This window comes from Natrix helvetica (genome assembly GCF_964273705.1).
Source record: "Natrix helvetica genome assembly, chromosome: 2".
NCBI lineage: Eukaryota > Metazoa > Chordata > Lepidosauria > Squamata > Natricidae > Natrix > Natrix helvetica.
This window is the reverse complement of record NC_138552.1, coordinates 124,643,337-124,662,491: the sequence shown is the minus strand read 5'-3', so window position 1 is coordinate 124,662,491 and position 19,155 is coordinate 124,643,337. Positions and strand designations below refer to the sequence as shown.

The window sequence follows — 19,155 nt, the reverse complement described above, 5'->3', positions numbered from 1 at the left end:
TTTTGACGGGCGGGAAGCTGCCGACCCTCATTTCCATCTTGAGGGTCGGGGATTTCTGGCGCCGAATATCCTGGCACCCTGCCCGGCTCCAAGCTGGCCCGTCGGGTCAGCCGGGCAGCCGGAGAGGAGGAAGATAGCGCGCATGGCGGCTGGCGTTTTAAACCAGCATGGCGGCTGGCGTTTTGTGAGTCGGAGTCGGAGTGGCAGAGCAACGGAGCGCCAGCGCCAGCGGAGCAGCGCAGCGGTAAAGACCTGAGTGGAGGGGGCGGAGAAGGCTGGAGGAGGTGGAGGACGGCGGCGGTGGTCTGTGTGAATGTGTGACTGTGTGACTGGGTGGATTCTGGCCCAGGACATTCAGAAAATGGTGGCAACCCAGGAGAGCCGAGCCGTGGGAAGGAGTGTAAGGCCCGAGGGAGGCCCGAGAGATCTGAGGCGCCGAAGGGAAGAAGAGAAGGAGAGTGAGGCCTGAGGCGCCGGAGGAAGTAGAGAGCGGAAAGAACGATGGAAGGGCTGCAGGCTGGCCGCAGGGAGGCCGATGCAGCCCTCCCGGACCCAATAACAACCCCTATGGGTTGCCAAATGGACGGAGGACTATTTACAACTATGGCAGGCCATAGAACGGAGGCTTGGAACATCAGAGGCCCATGCAGAAGGTCAGACCCAGCGCTTGGCTGTGCTCACAACTACCCCCCCCCCACTCATTTACCACCTACTTACTATGGGCTATCCGCCCTACCGCCTATTATGACCTACCACCTATTACGATCTACTTCTTAGCTGCAATCTTTTATCCACCAGCTGGCTATTTTACTTTATTTCCATCAGCCATCATTTCCATCCAGATGTGGACTATTGTCATCAGCCTATCCCCTTGCCCGGACTATCCTCTTGCCAGGACCATCCCCTTAGTGGGAATTGCGGCTGCTGATGCATATTAACATCTACAGCTCCCACTTGATGAACTTGGCCCTGTCCAATTATGTTATACACGAGGCTAGACCTGCTACAGCTACGAGAGTCCCCCCTCTCGCAGTTATGGCCTCCTGCCCTTTCGAGGGCCCACCTCGAGGACGGGTTCATTAACCCAGAGAGGTGGAGGAAGCGCACGTTGAGGGGTTTTTTAATTAATTGTTTTTTAAAAATTGGAAGGGGTTACAGGGATGGGGGGGGGAACAGGTCAGGAGGGATGGGAGAGCCAGGCACTTAGGTGGGGTCGAAGGAGGAGGGAGCGGAGTGGGGGAGGAGAGGGAAGATAGCATTCCTGTGCAGGGCTCTTTGATACCAACGGTCGTGGGGAGGGGCAGGTGCGAGGACAGATCAAGAGCTCGCAGTCGGTTGGGAGACCGGGGTTTTTGGTCATTCCCGGTCGTTTGTACCAACCCCTGCATACTAGGTGGTCAGGACCTACAGACCCAAGGCCTGAGACTGCTGTTATGCAACGCGAGGTCCGTTGTCAATAAGGCCCCCCTCATCCACGATCTAATTTTGGAGGGGGAGCCGGATCTCGCAGGAATAACCGAGACCTGGTTGGGCCACGAGGGAGGCTTACCCCTCGTGGAAATGTGCCCACCAGGTTATCGAGCATTTCACCAGCCTCGGGCCCAGGGAAGGGGCGGTGGGGTAGCAGTGATTATTCGGGAAGACTTAGAGCCGAGAGAGTTCACCGTGCCACAGACATCCGGGTGTGAGTCCCTTGTCGTGAGATGGGGCCCAGGGAGGCAGTTGGGCCTGCTGATAGTATACCTGGCTCCTCGCTATACATCAGTGGCCCTGCCTGAACTCCTCGAGCTGATCTCATCAGTGGCGGTTGAGACCCCCAAACTTTTAGTGATGGGGGATTTTAATCTGCCGTCGATGGGAGAAGCGTCTGAGGGGGTTCGGGAGTTCATGGCTTCCATGACAGCCATGGACCTGACCCAGTTAATTCAGGGCCCTACTCACGAGGGAGGCCACATGCTGGACCTTGTCTTTGTCTCTGGCCAGTGGACGAGTGATCTGGGAATAGGGGATCCAACTATTATTCCCCTGTCATGGTCGGATCACTCACTTCTCCGGCTTGACTTCCCTGGTGCTACCCCCCGCTGCGGGGAGGCGGAACCGGAAGGTATTAGATGGTTCCGCCCCAAGCGCCTGATGGAACCAGATAGGTTCCAGACGGAACTTGGGCCACCTCCTGTGGACCTGACCCACCCCCAAGTGGAGGACCTGGTAGACGCATGGTATAGTGCGACTACCGGGGCCCTAGACCGGGTGGCGCCTTTGCGGCCTCTCCTGTGGCGACGAACCACCCTGGCCCCTTGGTTCACTGAGGAGCTAAGGGTGATGAAATGCCACAAGAGACGCCTAGAGAGTCGTTGGAGATCCTCCCGTTCCGAATTTGACCGAGGACAGGCACGAGCCTACTGAGGACATACCTTGTGGCATTAAGAGCGGCCAAACGTCAATATTGCGCCGCTCTTATTGCGTCCGCAGATAACCGCCCTGCCGCCCTGTTTCGGGTGACGCGCTCCCTCTTGTTTGAGAGACCGCGGGAAGCCCCTTTACAGGGCAGAGCAGAGGAGTTTGGGAAATATCTACAGGACAAAGTCGCTCAAATCCGGATGGGATGGGCCCCTTTCAGTAGTCCAGTTGAGACGCCCGTGGCGAGTCTTGAGGGACCACTTTGGGAGGAGTTTGACTCGGTTGCCATCGAGGATTTGGACAGGTTGCGTGGACGTCTGCGACCTACCACATGTTTATTGGACCCGTGTCCCTCCTGGCTTGTACTGGCATCCTGGGAGGTTACGCGCGACTGGCTCCTGGGCCTAGTGAACGCTTCGCTGGGTGAGGGGTTTCTACCGGCCGCCTTGAAAGAGGCGGTGGTGAGGCCACTGCTCAAGAAGCCTTCCCTGGACCCAATGGATCTAGTCAATTATCGTCCAGTCTCCAACCTTCCTTTTTTAGCGAAGGTTGTAGAGAGTGTGGTAGCACAACAGTTCCCACGTCACCTGGAGGAGAATGATTATCTAGACCCGCGCCAGTCCGGCTTCTGACCCGGGCACAGCACGGAAACGGCCTTGGTCGCATTGGTTGATGATCTCTGGAGGGCCAGAGATAGGGGCTGTTCCTCTATCCTGGTCCTATTAGATCTCTCGGCGGCGTTCGATACCATCGACCATGGTATCCTGTTGCACCAGCTAGAGGGGCTGGGAGTCAGGGGCACCGTTTTACGGTGGTTTGGCTCCTACCTCTCCGACCGGACGCAACATGTGTTGGCAGGGGAGCAGAGATCGACCCGGAGGCCACTCACATGTGGGGTGCCACAGGGGTCGGTGCTCTCGCCTCTCCTGTTCAACACATACATGAAACCGCTGGGCGAGATCATCCGTGGTTTTGGGGTGGGATATCATCTGTATGCTGATGATACTCAGCTATACATTTCCATCCCGAACCACCCCAATGAGGCCGTTGAAATGATGTCCCGGTGTTTAGAGGCCGTACGGGTCTGGATGGATGGCAACCGACTAAAACTCAACCCTTCCAAGACGGAGTGGCTGTGGCTTCCGGCCTCCCGGTTCAACCAGCTGCTTCCATCTCTGGCCATTGGGGGCGTGCAACTGGCCCCCATGGAACAGGTGCGCAATTTGGGCGTCCTCCTTGATGCCCGGCTGTCCATGGATGACCATGTAACAGCCGTGGCAAGGGGGGCGTTCCATCAGGTCCGCCTGATGCGCCAATTGCGCCCCTTATTGGACCGGGATGCCCTACGCACAGTCACTCATGCGCTAGTGACGTCTCGCCTGGACTACTGCAATGCTCTCTACATGGGGCTTCCCTTGAGATGCACTCGGAGACTGCAGCTGGTCCAGAATGCGGCCGCGCGGGTGATTATGGGGAGGACTAGGTACTCCCCTGTAACACCTCTCCTGCGCGAGCTGCACTGGCTTCCTGTAGTCTACCGAGTGCGTTTCAAGGTTTTGATTATGATCTTTAAAGCGCTTCATGGCACAGGGCCTAGTTACATGCAGGACCGCATCCTGCCCCATACATCCCTACGACCAATCCGCTCACACAGAGAGGGACTTCTCCAGGTGCCGTCCGCTAAACAGTGTCGGGGGGCGACACCCAGGAGCAGGGCCTTCTCTGTGATGGGCCCAGCCTTGTGGAATGACCTCCCCCGTGACATCAGGATTACTTCCGATCTCCGCTCCTTCCGTGTACAGCTGAAGACCCACCTCTTTCAATTATCTGGCCTGGCTCAACTGTAAATTTTTTCTTACTCCTCCTGACAGTTCTTTTAAATTTTTAAATTTTAAATTGTGTTTTTACAATTGGGGCATTTTAATGGTGATTTTTAACTGTCTAATGTGATGTAATTTGTTACCTCCTCCGTGCATGTATGTCTTTGTATATATGTATGTTTATGTGTTTGTACATGTGTTTTATGTTTTATATGCTCTATTGTACGCCGCCCCAAGTCCTGTTTGGAAAGGGAGCGGCTAATAAATTTAAATTTATTATTTTATTATTACTTCAAGGAAAGCCTGGGCAAGGTGAGAAGTGGCTGTGGGATGGGAGGGGCGAGGCTTCAGCTGCTTCATTGAACCAAACAAAAAGTTAGCTACCGGTTCTACCGAACTGGTGCAAACCGACTGAATCCCACCACTGCATATGGCATATATACATAGAATTAAATAGTGTATTTTAGATGTTCAGTAGTAGTAAATAAATAGAGAGGCCTTTGGGAACATAAACCATATACATAGAATTAAATAGTGTATTTTAGATGTTCAGTAGTAGTAAATAAATAGAGAGGCCTTTGGGAACATAAACCATCTTCCTTGTTCTACTAGTTATCTCTTCTATAGCTTTTCCTTGATCATCTATTTGCAAATAACAATTTGTGAGATTAAATTTTCCACATACACCTCCTTCTTTTGCTAACAAATAATTTAAAACAAATATATTCTGAGTGTATCCATCTTCTGTCCAGATTCCTTTTTTCATTTAATTATCCTTCCATTCTCCTATTTTCAACTCTCTCTTAGATCTGTGCCCTACTTCTTCTTAAACACCCAGGCTTTCACTTTGGTGTAAGGGCAGTAGAAAAAAAAAACTAGGTTTCACAGTTCCTAATACACATGCTCCATACCATCAGCCAGGCAACTGCACATAGGCAAACTTTCGACAAATCCAATATAAGCCATCTGGATCATTCCAGTTGAGAGTTTCATTACCCACATCCGTCCATAACCTCTTCAATCTAGTTATATTTTTAAATAGCTTTCTAGGTTGTTTCAGATTAATTCCAGACCATCAGGTGATATTGGCATTATTTCCTTCTAATCTGTTATTACAAAGGAGTGTGCCAATATTAATGTAGCTAGCTTCTTCCCTAGCAAAGCACATACTCTATACCCGTGATGGCGAACCTAGGGCACGCGGAGCCATTTCTCCTGGCACGCGGAGCCACCACCAGTTGCTCTTCTGGGTTCGGGCGCAGCAGCCAGTTGGTCTTTACGCCTACGTTCTAAAACATATTTGCATCATAACAACTTAAAAGCTATAGAGATCTTCAGAGAAGTAGAGTAACTATATCTCCTGGTGAGTTTTCCTTTTCTCTGGAGCTTGAATAAAGGGAAATGAGAAGAAATAAATATAAAGATTTAAAAATATTCTACAACAAAACGTTTGCTAAGAATTTGGATTTTGAGCATTTAAAATGGATAAAGAGCTAGCTGAATTTGAACTTTGTGTATTTTAAAACCCTTTAAATTAATTTCATTAAGCAATTAAATAGCACATACCTCTGTGTGAAAGAGGACTGTTTTGGATTTTCAAGAGAAATGATTGGTGAGTTTTTCTAAACAAAAAGACAAGGTTATAAGTGGTCCTTGAATAATAGGACCCTGTTCTCTGAAATGCTTTAAAACAGTGGTTCTCAACCTGTGGTTCGGGACCCCTTTGGGGGGCGAATGACCCTTTCACAGGGGTCGCCTAAGTCCATCGGAAAATACGTATTTTCGATGGTCTTAGGAACCGAGACACCAATTTTATGGTTGGGGGTCACCACAACCTGAGGAACTGTATTAAAGGGTCACGGCATTGGGAAGGTTGAGAATCATTGCTTTAAAGGTTATAACCAGCACTTTGAGTTGCTCCCAGCAGTATACCATTGCAGTTCAAGAAGCAGAACTGCACCTTCTGAGTGGCCTTCAAGGGCAGCCCCATTAGAGTGCATTGCACTAATGCAAGTGTGCAGTGACCAGACCATGACTTTTGAGGGTGTGAGACTAGGCCAAAACCACCATACTTAAAAGTGGTGAAAGCATAAAAGCAGAGTGGACAAAAGCCAGGAAAAGCTCCTTCAGGGAACAGGACCAAGTCATTAAGGAATCAAAAGAACAAAAGTTGGGACGGAGCATATGGGGAAGCCCCTACCTAAGTCTCACCAGCAGCTAACAAACAAAGGAGTTGGGTCTTGACACGTGGTAAGGCCCTCCCCAACAACAAAGCAAGGATTTGGAGAAAAAAAAGGGGTCCTGAAGCCTGCTCATTTTGACTCATTTTTGGATTCAGATTTGGTGGCTTCCGTCCCTCTGACTAGCATCTGGCATCCTAGCTGAGGATGTTGCATAAATGTGAATCAGAGAGAGTGTATGCGTATGAAAGAGCAAGCAGATATACTTTTTCATGAGTAAATTTCCTGTTATTTTAAATTCACTGGGTCTCCATGCATTCTAAAGAACTGTTTGTGCCTCAGTATTCAGTTGAAACTGATTTGAGTATGGCAATTTTCCAGGGAAGTATATGTGTGAATGAGTTACCTGAAAGCACACATGCATAACAAGGGCCTCTCAGTCTAAATATGGATGCAATTGATATTTGAGTAAAGTTCAAATATCATGAAATTGTGGATCCAAAATCACCAAATTATGCATTAGCCCCAAAGTTAACTAGTCCCAGGGAGAAAGGAAAGGAGGGAGGGAAGGACCAACAAATAAACTCGTTTTCTCAGCATATAACGTGGAAGAAAGGAAAAGGACCCATTAGTAGTCATGTATGAAAATTTGCATACATTGCCCCCACTTTTGTGCCTGTGCAATGCCAAGGGAGGTGCCAATTTAGATTAAGGTTTTAGCTGTTTGGCAGCACTCACCTACAACATATCTCCCACTCCTCCCATACAGATAGGCCTCTGAGACCCCAGTGCTGCAAGAAGATAGAAAGTTTGTGAAAAAAAATTGTTGGAAGAAAAATGTGGTCCAGTTCCAAGCCAGGACAAAGGCACTATAAATAAAATGGAGGCTGATTGGAAAGAAGGACTCTGTTTATCGATGAGCAGAACCAACAACAATGTAGTGAGCCTTGTGTCTTTTGCTATTCTAATGGTGCTGGGTTAACAGTTAATGCTATTATGTCCTAAAACTCCTGTCCCTTCTCTTCTTAATCCCATCAACTGGAGCTGAAGATCTTTTGTTTATGAATAGTGACCCAGTCTTTCTTAATGGGTACAAACAATCTCCAGACTGAAGGAGGCTGTTGGTGCTGCTTTCTGCCTTTGTTAAGATTTTTCTCCTTTGGAGAAATATAATATTCTGCCTCTTTTAATACTCCCCAAAATATTTCATTCTCTGGGGGAAGGGGCTTCTTACAAAATCTTTGTGGCCAATAACAGATCATGCAACCTCCCTCACTCCCCCAGAAAATACTCTTTTTTCTTACTCATAAAAACATGAAAAATTCTTTATCATTCAGCCAACGTAAAAACATTGGCTCAATAAGTAACTATATTCAAGAAGGCACGCTTCTTTTGTTCTTTGGACCCAGTATTGCTTAATTTAATTCCATTTGTTGGAATTCTTAACTGTAGAGTAAAACATTTACATGAAGACTATATAAAATATTATTAACATCTATCCTAAATGTTGGATTATTGCACAACTCAAATAAGTTTAAACTTGTTTCCAAAGGTTTCATAGATCCCGCCCATGCAGTTCAGGTCAAATGCCTGAGGAGGAAAGAGAAAACAAGGGAAAGGGCATGCCAATGATTCAGTAGAAAGAGTAGATAGGCTACCTCTAATTCAGTACTTTAAAATACATGCTCATATCACTTCAGTTTGCAGAATTCATTGTAGTTGTTACTGAAAACTTATTACTAAAAGGAAATGGATTGGACTGGAACAATTTCAATTGTATTACTATTTATTCTTGCAATTATGTTCCTTTTGCAAAAGGGAAGTTTCTGGAATAACAGCTGCCCCAATCTGCCCCCAGGACCCAGGACTATACCCATTTTGGGAAACCTGCACATGATGGATCTGAAGAGGCCTTACAGAACAATGATCAAGGTAAAGTGTGGTGATTAACACCAGATATCTTTACATTCTTTGCCAAAATATATTGAAATAACACAAACATGTGATAACTTGCTCAGATAAGTCTTGTGTGTTTGCTGAAGTTTTTCAATGTCTATGGATATATTTTAAAAGGGTTTGGACTCGAAGACCTCCAAGGTCCATTCCAACTTTGTTATTATGTTATTCTGTTATATTTGTGAGTCCTGGAAGAATTATTCAAAGAAAAACTTTTTTGTTGATGGATGTCTGGAAGTTGAATGATGGCAACTGGACTTTTCTTTTTTGGTTTGAAACATTTGGCTACTTATTCCAAACAACTTCAAGTTGGTTGACATATACTATATGTTCAGAATCTCCAAAGGAAAGGATGGCTTCCAGGCCTGACACTATACATCCTCCAGGCTGGTCCCAAGTGGTCTAAGTGCTATTGCTATGTCTCAACTAATCTGGATAGGCTCGTTAGAACCCATTTAAGAGAAGGAATTTTGAGCAATGACCCTTAACGACTTTCTGCCTACTCACTTAACTACCCTGGAGGACATACTGTATATGGGGTCCCCTTCCCCAACTTGCTCAGACTGAAGAAGCTAATTGGATAAGCGGTCAAAAGTTTCAAACCAAAAAAGAAAAGAAGTCCACTTGCCATGACTCAACTTCTAGGCAACTGTACCTGGTTGACTGAGAATCTTCACTGACATTTGTTAATAGATGTAAAATTTTGTAGTTGTTCATTCAGATTTGCAGAGCTGCTTCAAAATCCATGGAAATATAAATACTGTTAAACTGAATGATTTCTTAGAGGCACTCCTATGTTTTAAGCAACATTCTCATTAAAATAATTTCTGCAGGGAGCAACATTAGATGCAAGATGTTCTTACATCTTTTTAAGAAGAGGAAGGGGCTATTTTCCTGATTTTCAGAGTCATTTATGAGAATATATTTTATTTTGTTTCCTTAAGGAATTCCCATAATCAGAAACTACAAGGGACACAATAGGAAAGTTTCTGTGTGATCCTTTCAACAACTGGGAAGAGTCTATTTTAATTAAAATTCAACTGTATGTCCAGCACTAGAGGCTTCAAGGCAGCTTTGCAAAATGCTGGAATATAAGTATACTTCTTGTGCAGGCTTCATCTTCATACAGTGTCCTATGTAGTTGAGGCCTTTATGAGAAAGTTTATGAGAAACATTTAGCAGTTTGACATGATCATTCAGTATGTAAGAACTCTCTTATTACATAATGGTCATTTTGATTTGATACGCACACACACACACACAAAATAATCAATGAGATGAAATAAAAATTAAAAATCATAAAAATACAGCATCATAACATGCCATAAAGCAAAAACAGAAAATAACATGATTTCAACCTTGGAATAGTGAGATATTAAAATTTAAACAAAATTCTGCATGATTAATTATTAATGGTTGATCAAACAGTCTTTTGCTTTTCATCTGTTGAATTTCAGTTGTCCAAAAAATATGGTCCTGTTTTCCGCCTAAGACTGGGATTCCAGGAAATGGTGGTACTGACTGGCTATGAGACGGTGAAAGAGGCTCTAGTGAACCAAGCTGATGCATTTGCAGAGAGAGCCTGGGTCCCCTTTTTTGAGGATTTTGCAAAGGGCTTTGGTGAGTTGTTTCATTCTGGATCATAGGTGACAATCATTTCAGATGTGTGATCAGTATTCTGCAGAACTTTTCACCTGAATTTTTCCCGGGCAATAACCTCAGAGAACCGGGATAGCTTCTGCCAATCCAAACAGGATAGAGAAACAATATTTGTGTTGCTATTTTGGCCTGATCCCAACTGTTAATAGAGGGAACTAGAGAATAAAAAGTAATGGCAAAACTGTAGCAAAAACATTTCCCCCACTCTACCGTGTTTCCCCGAAAATACGACAGGGTCTTATATTTTTTTGACCCACGAAATATGGCCTTGGGCTTATTAAAGGGGAGGGCTTATTATTTTTGGGTTGCCGGGCGGCTGCTCCCTTGTGACTGGGTTCCCGAAGAGCCGGGCACAGCCTCAGGGTCGAATGGCTGTGTTGCGCTGTCGCAGCAGCAACGCAGCAGCCATGAGGTGACCAAGCTTATGAGCAGCCGCCCGGCAATCCCCCTTTCCAGCCGTGTATAGCGCCACTGACCGACCTAGCAGTACCCGGAAGGCACCAAGCAACGCGAGCGCCTGTTCGCCGCCCTCCGCCTCCCGCAGCTCGGTGCCTTCGGAATGCCCCTAGGTGAGTGAATGGGGCTCTGCATGGCTGGAGAGGGGAGTTGCGCAGCGGCTTTTCCGCTCCCTGCTCGCGCGAAGGGCATCCCCGCTGCTGGCGCCGTCCGCCGCTTGGGTTTTTTTTTCAAAGCACGGAGGATGGATGCCGCTCTGGAAGTACGCTCTATGGTAGTACAATCTGCAGCCCACAACCATAGAGCGTACTTCCAGAGCGGCATCCATCCTCCATGCTTTGAAAAAAAAAACCTAGCGGCGGACGGCGCCAGCAGCGGGGATGCCCTTCGCGCGAGCAGGGAGTGGAAAAGCCGCTGTGCAACTCCCCTCTCCAGCCATGCAGAGCCCCATTCACGATTGTCCAGAGGGCTTATTTTCGGGGGTGGGCTTATATTTTTGCGCATGCGAAAAATGTCGCAAGGCTTTAGTTTCAGGACAGGTTGTATTTTCGGGGAAACATGGTACACACACACAGACACACTCACACACACACACACTCACACACACTCTCTCTCTCTCACACACACACACATACACACCAGGTTTGGTTCCACTTCTTTGAAAATTTTGGTGTGAAGTGTCCCAATGTTATGCATATATTTCTTTTTCTTTTTTTCCCTTATATATATATAGTTATCCATTCCTTTGAATCAAATTTAAAAAAGGGTTCCTCTTTTGACCAAAAGCCAAGGTACAGCTACTCAATAATGAATAATCTATGTCAATTTTAAAAAGGACTCCAGAAAGCATCAAATTATTTGTTTGTCTTACTTGGCCACTCTGCATATTGAAAAATAAAAGAATAACTTTCCCAGAGAACAAGTAAAATAAAGGAAATTAAGCTTAGAATTTCAAATGTAGAGTCTCCAAATAGCCAAAAAACTTTTCTTCAAATTTATCAGTCCACACAACTTCAGTTAAATAGTCCCTGAATATTCACATTTCTTTTCTAATTATTATCACAATTCCATCATCCTTACTAAAGTCATAACAAAAATAGTTTAAAAATGCTGATTCCAAGAAGAAAAATTAACTCTGCGCTAAAAGAAAGCCTCTGTCAGACACAAAACTAAACAAAAAAGAGAAATGCTTAGAAATTAGAGTGTTGGCACTAGAGTCCTTTATGGGGCTGTGCTCCTGCTGGAGCATAAGATTTCTTTACTTTCCTCTTATTTGTTCACCCACCAAAGGAATCATAAATGCAGCTTCAATGATCTCTCCAAGAGCTCTAACTGTCCAGGGATGTATGGGGTGATTCCTAGAATTTATCCTCAATCTCCAGGGAACTTTTCAGGATTTAGGTAGTTTACCTTACCTGACAATCAAATGGGGAATTAATTTCATCAGTTCCATGATTTTTTTCCTCAGTGGTATAAATTCTCACCACTTTTAGCTAATCATCCAATTTTTTTAATCAACTAGCTGATAAAGAGCGTTGGTCCTTACCTGAACGCTTCTTTTAGGGTTCGTTACAGCCTGATTGGTCCAGAGACTGAGGGATTTTTCTTAAGTATCCTCCTTTCCCTCCTAGCTCCCAGTTTCCAAGGTCGAATGGAAAAGCTGATAGCAATATGTAAGGAAACAACACCACATACATTGCAAAACAAAACACCGACCACCTCTTACGCTATAGGGTGGGAAAGTAGCCCCTCCCACCTTAGCCACATAAAAGAAGCATTCAGGTAAAGACCAACGTTCTTTTTCCTGTGGCTTCAGTGGGAGGGGCTATAGCAGGGACATACCCAAGCTAAGTCCCAGGGCGGGCCATATGCTCCAGGGGAGGGGGGGTCGCCACCTGTTGGAGCACCCTACAGCCAAAAGCCACATCCCCCGAAGTGTAATGATCCAGATGGTAGTGTCGGATAAAGGGGGAAGGAGAAGCCCAGGTAGCCGCCCGACAGATATCCTGTAGTGGAGCCCTGGTAGCCAAGGCGGTGGTGGTAGCCATGCTCCTGGTAGAGTGGGCTGCCTGGTAGGCCTCTGTAATGGCCTGCCGCACCCACCGACTGATAGTGGCGGAAGATACTCTAGCTCCTTGAGATCTAGGAAGGAAGGACAGAAAAAGGGCCCCTGACTGCCGAAAGGGGGATTTGCACCTGAGATAAACGCGGAGAGCGCAGTGGACATCCAGGCGATGCCAACTGACCTCCCTCTCGTGAGCTGGGGAGGGACAGAAGTTGGGCAGGATGACTTCCTGCGCCCTATGAAACATGGAGTTAACCTTCGGCAAGAAGGTCAGATCTAGCCTCAAGACAACCCTGTCCTGGTGGAACTGACACAAGTCCTCCTTGGACGACAGGGCGCCGAATTCAGAAATGCGTCTGGCCGAGGTGACAGCCACAAGGAAAACCACTTTTAGGGTAAGGAATCTAAGGTGGACAGTCCTCAAAGGTTCATAGGGGGCCTCTGTTGGGGCCCCAAGGACCAGAGACAGATCCCATGTGGGGAACCTGTGAACTGGGGGAGAGCACAGGTTTTGCATGCCCTTAAAGAAGCGTTTCACCAACAGTAACTGAGTTAACAACCAGTGACCCTCCCCTGCTAGACTGAGGACAGGGCAGCTGTCTGCCTCCGCAACATGTTATGGGATAGGCCATGCTGTAGGAATTCGAGGACCTGGGCGACCGAGACCGAAACCAGATTAATCTGGAACCTCCCACACCATGACACGAAGGTGGACCACATCGAATTATAAATGCGAGTGGTCGAGGGGTGTCTGGATGCCTCAATAGTGAAGATAACTTTGGCAGACAAACTTGCATTCCTCAGGATACGCCACTCAAGTGCCAGGCGGTCAGCTGGAGCCACTGGGACTCCGGGTGTCTCAGGATCCCCTGGCACAGAGCGACCTCCTCCTGGGGAATCCTCCAGTACGGGGACACTGACAGCTGGACATGGTCTGCGAACCAGGGACACCTCAGCCAAAACGGGGCCACCAGGATGATGTGGGCCCCCTCTCACACTATTTTCCTCAGGGTGCCTTTGATGAGAGGAAGGGGAGGAAAGGCATAAAGAAGGCCGGGGGGGGCATGGGCTTCTGAGAGCGTCCGTGCCCTCCGCATTGCATGCAGGAAAGAGTTTGGGGAAGCTCGGGCTGGCGAACAAATCCACCAGTGGATGGCCAAATGTGAGGCAGATTCTGTGAAATAACTCTGGGTCCAGCTGCCACTCGCCGTGATCGACTGTCGCCCAGCTCAGCCAGTCTGCCTGGTGACTGGCAACACCCAAGAAGTGTTCTGATAGGATCGATGCCAGGTTCTTCTCTGCCCACTGGCCGAGCTTCTGAGCCTCCTGCCACAGGCTCATGGAGTGGGTCCCCCCTTGACGATTTATGTGGGCCTTCATTGCAATATTGTCTGTCAAGAGGAGGACATGCTGGTTGGCTATCGAGTCTCAAAAATGAAGAAGGGCTAGGCGGGCCACCTTCAGCTCCAGCCAATTGATATTGTGGCACAGGTCGGATCTGGACCACCATCCCTGCGCCAGGCTGGACTCCATCACTGCTCCCCAACCGAAGGCTGGTGTCTGTCATGATGGATATGCGGTCCGGTTCACAGAATTCAGCCCCGCAGTTCAAGGATGGGGACAACCACCACTTCAGGGACCAGTGGAGATCCGACGTGAGCCAAGTGGGGCACGGAGAGTTGTTCAATCTCCGTCATTGGAATGGAATGAGGGTCCACTGGAGTGTTCTGGAATGCAGTCGCACCCATGGGACGATCCCTATGCATGACACCATCTTGCCCAATAATCGTACCAAGGTCAGGATGGAAGTGGACCGACTTGCGTGGACGCGCTGTGTGAGTGTCTGCAGACTTGTTAGATGTTCTGGTGAAAGATGAACTAGGCCTGATCTTGAGTCTATTACTGTGCCCAACTGGAGAATTGTTGTTGAGGGGGAGAGATGGCTCTTGGGAAAATTGATGGAGAACCCCAGGGATTGTAGTGTCTGGATGGTAATCTGCAAATCCTGGACTGCTTGCGACCGGGATTGGGTGAGTACGAGCATGTTGTCGCGGTAACAATGAAGTCTTACCGGCCTGGACCGCAGGTGAGCCGCCATTGCCACCAGGACCTTCGTGAACGTGTGTGGAACAGAGGCCAGGCTGAAAGGAAGTGCCCTGTACTGAAAGTGTTGACCCCCGTGGGAGAAACGGGGGAATTTGTGGTGAGTTGGCTGAATCGGAATGTGTAAGTATGCCTCTGTTAGGTCTATTAATGCCATGAAGTTGCCTCGTCTGATTCCCAGTAATATGGATTTGAGAGAAGACATCTTGAAGCACCGGTACACCAGGAAGGAATTCAGGCACTTCAAATCCAGGATTGCTCTCCATGCCCCGAAGCTCTTCATGACTACGAAGAGGTTGGAGTACACGCCTTGACCCCACTCCTCCTAAGGGACCGGTTCGACCGCCCGAATGTCCAGCAGGTGCTGGATTGCGAGGAGCATCAGGGGGCGCCGTTCTGGGTCCCTGGAGGGGGAGAAAGTCCTGAAGAGCATTGGGGGAGGGGCGAGGAACTCCAGCCAGAGCCCTTCTCTGATGGTCGCCCTGATCCAGGCATCTGATGTTATCTGATCCCTCTGATCCGCGAAGGATACCAGGCAGCTGCCTATGGGTAGACTTGGGTTGGAGTCATTTCCCCTTGTGGAAGGGACGGCCGCCCCCCTCCCCCAGTGAAAGAGCCGCTTGGATTGGCTCTGGAATCTATTCCTATCCTGGTAAAATGGCCGTTGGTTCTGCCTATCGTACCTATAGGAGGCGTAACTTTGCTGACGGTAATCCTGGTCCAAAAACCTGAAGGAAGAAGACCTTCGGTATGAAGACGGACAGTTATCCAGCTTCTTGGCATTAGAGGGAAGGACTTTCTTCCTATCTTTGTTCTCCACAAGGATGGGGTCTAGAGAGGCCCTGAAGAGATTAGGGACTGAAAAGGGCGCCGCCGCCAGATTCCATTTGGACTTGTTGTCCATTTGCCAATTACGAAGCCACAAGAGCCTCCTTGTCATCAGAGCTGGATAGGGCCCTGGACGCAAATTTTATGGAATCCAGAGTGGTGTCCGTTGAGAACTGGGTGGCCGAGATAATTTTAGTGAGGTCTTGGTGAAGACGCTCTTCCTATATCGGGATGTGATCCTGCAACTGATGGAGCCACATGACCATTGTGCAGTTGAAGTAGGAGGCTGCCACGGCCATTTTAATGGCCCAGGCAGAAGTGTTAAAGTTCTTACCCAGGGTAAGTTCTGCCCGCTTGCCTCCTGTTTCAGCTTGTCGGCCATGTCTCCTGAGACTACAGTGGAAGCATTGGCCAACAGGGAAATCGGGGCGTCTATTGTGGGAAGTTGCAGTGCCCGAGCGAAGGCCTGCTCCATATTGTAATAACGTTTGTCATTGCCCCCAGGGTTAGGCAAGGAAGATGGTTTTGCCCACTGATTCTGAACCACTTCTAGGAAGAGGGGAGGAGCTGAAACCTCCTCTTTATCTGTATTGGGATTTATAAACATGGCCAGGTTAGGATCCCTGTGTTGAGAAACTGAGGGAGCCCCCGTGCCATTTTGAGTGGTCTTTTTGGCCTTGTGCAGCATAGGCTTGAAAGCGGGGGGAGGAACGAGCCCTGGGAATGTAGGAGCTTCCAAGGGAACTGCATCCTCATCCTCAGAGAACCTCAGGTCTGGATGGATGGCCTCCCCCAAGATGGAACCTTCGCTGACCACTGAGGGGGAAGGAGGCCTAGGGTTATTGTGACCTCTGGAGACAGAGGGAGACCCACGCCTGGCAGCCGCCAGTGATCTAGACCTTCCTTGGGAAGACCCCTCCCTCTGGGCTAAGCCCGAGGAAATACCCCTGTATATAGCTGCGGAGATGAGTCTCCTAATGCTGTCTGGCAATTGGCCTAAATCTTCTAGATCTTCCTTGGATGGGCCTCGAGCCGGCCCTCATGGGGCAAGCTGGGCTGGTGGTAAATAGTCCCTGGAGCCCCCTTCACCTGGATCCTCCACCCTATCCCTGTATGCTCTAGGAGAAATGGGGGGAGAAGGAGAAACCACCCCCCTACTGGGCCTAGTAGGTGAGATCGAATGCGAAGAGGGGCTGAGTCAGATACTTGAAACCGGGACTCAAGAGGAGACCTGGATCTGCTGGGGGATTCAGACCTAGATGCCTGTGCCAGCCTCTCTGCCCTGGCCACCTGTTTCTCCAGGGCCTTTTGTCTTCTGGATTCATCTCTAGCAGCCGCTCTGGAAGGGCGTTGATCTACTGTAGGCTTGGAGGCCGCTGCCCTGGGCCTAAGTTTGCCTTGTCTCCTCCATCCCTTCTCCATGTGCCTGCGAATCCGTAACAGTGGAGGCCATGCCTCACTCACGTGTCCTGCTGGGGGTGCCTGCCGGTCTGCTCCCTGGCCTCAATGTGGCTGCTTCGCGGGGCCTGGCGTGCCTCTGATGTCTGTTTCCTTTGACTGTGCTGCCGCCGCTGCTGCAAAACGTGTCTAGAGAGGCCGCCACCCACGAGGTCACACCAAAATGGCCGCCGTGCCTCGTGGGTGAAGATTCAGGCGATCGTTTGATATGGCTTTGAGGGGATTGGCCTCGCGACAAGCTGAGCCTATTTGAGGCTCCTTACGCCCAGCTGCTTCCAATAGTGTGGGAATTAGCTCTCCATGCGCCACGCCGCCCGGTGCTCCAATCGGCGCTCCCGTGCAGTTTAAAAAGGGGCTGCAGCAGGTCGTTGAAGCCGCGGCTGAAGATCAAGTTGATAGCAAGCTGCAGTAGGTCTTTGAAGTTGCGGACAGCTAGGAGCAGCGCAAGAAATGGCCGATCGAAAGTCTCGCCCCTTCAGGGGTTGCTGGAAGCCGTTGTGCTTAATTTAAGCTGCAAACGGTCAGCGCTGCGCTCCGGAGGAGCCAAAGGCTCTCAAGGAGCTCCTCAGAGCCTGGAGGCAAGCCTCCTGCTCCCTTTAGCTAGATTGCCCATTTGATTAATTTGTAAGTGTTTTTAGGTATCCAATTTATCCAATTTCTTCCAATTTACTTAATAATAATAATCAATAAAGATACTTCACAGGAGCCACAGCTAGTGCTTGGACCAAAGACTGAGGGAACTGGGAACCAAGAGGGAAAGGAGGATACTTAAGAAAAATCCCTCAGTCTCTGGACCAATTAGGCTGTAACAAACCCTGCTGTAGCCCCTCCCACCGAAGCCACAGGAAAACCCAGCATTTTCTGAGTATTTATCCCAATCCTGTATTAGATGTCAAGTGGTAACATAAGTGCGGAATTGGCTGTCCTTCCTTCCATGAATGTTGCCACAATTCCTGAAAAGATGATGGCAAGAGCAACTTCTCCCTGAGCCCTCATTATCAGCGACAATTAAATTAGTTCAGAATGTTTTCCCTATGCCCCCATTTCTTTTTGGGGGGGGGAGGGAATATATTTTTATTATTTTTACATTTAAAACAATGCAGTACTGCGAAATCGAAGTGACCATATATTCACATTATATACAGCTAGTCTCAACCATTAACAATTAGCCTACTTAATACATTGTCTATCCTTCTGTCCAATCACAATATATACAGTTTGTTCCAGTCTTGTCACCTTGTCTTATACCAATCATAAAATCTGTTCCAGACTTCAAAATATTCTGGTTCCCCTTTATTTTTAAGTTCAAGAGTGAGCCTATCTGCTTCCGCACAGGCCAACACTTTTCTGATTATATCTAGCTCTGATGGTGTATTTTCTTTTTTCCAGTATTGTGCATAAGTTATGCACACCGCAGTTAGTACATGTATAATTAGATAAAGTGTATCTTTCTTAAACCCTTCCGGTATTATACCTAGGAGAAAAATTTCTGGTTTAAACAAGATTTGGCCTCCCACCATTTGTTCTAACCATGACTGAATCATTTTCCAATATTTTTTGCCTCGTTGCACGTCCACCACATATGATAGAAAGTGTCTGGTGTTTTTTTACACTTCCAACAATTTGGGGCCAGATTTTTAAACATTTTGGAGAGCCGTGCTGGGGGGAGATGCCATCTGTAGAACATCTTATAAAGATTTTCTTTATACGTCGTAGCCATTGTTAGTTTCTGATTAAGTATCCAAAGTTTTTCCCACTTAGCCAATTCCACATTATAACCGAATTTTTTTGCCCAGGCAACCATAGTTTCTTTGAGATGTTCCTCCTCTAGCTTATTCTCCAACAAAAATCTATACAACACTTTGATCAGCCTGTTTTCTGTCTGTATCAAAAGTTTATCTAATATTGTGCAATCTTTAACAATACCTTCCTTCTTCCTATCCTGTGCAAACCTTGATTGTATCTGTAAGTAGGACCACCATTCTACTTGTACCCCTTGTGATGCCAATTCTAATCTAGTTTTGATCTCCCCCGTCTGTTCAATAACTTTTTATTTGTAACTATATTTTCCATATTAATTAAATTTGGGTGTATGTATGCTTCCATCATAGCTAAATGGGTGTTTTAGTATAGTGGTCATGTTTAATTTTGTTCCATATTAATAACAGGGACTGTCTGATGTAGTGTCTATGAAATATTTGTGTGCAGATCCTTTTTCATACCAAAGGAA

At 47.7% G+C, this 19,155-nt stretch overlaps 1 protein-coding gene across 1 annotated transcript in view; it reads left to right on the top strand.

Moving 5' to 3' along the window:
• Positions 1-7,993: 7,993 nt before the first annotated feature.
• LOC309386158 (cytochrome P450 2K6-like) overlaps positions 7,994-19,155 on the top strand; it is a 37,460-nt gene continuing 26,298 nt past the window's right edge. Inside the window, exons 1-2 of the mRNA XM_081941222.1 lie at positions 7,994-8,332; positions 9,814-9,976. Coding sequence (XP_081797348.1) covers positions 8,150-8,332; positions 9,814-9,976 — 346 coding nt within the window. The 5' untranslated portion in view covers positions 7,994-8,149. The remainder of the gene's footprint in view (positions 8,333-9,813; positions 9,977-19,155) is intronic.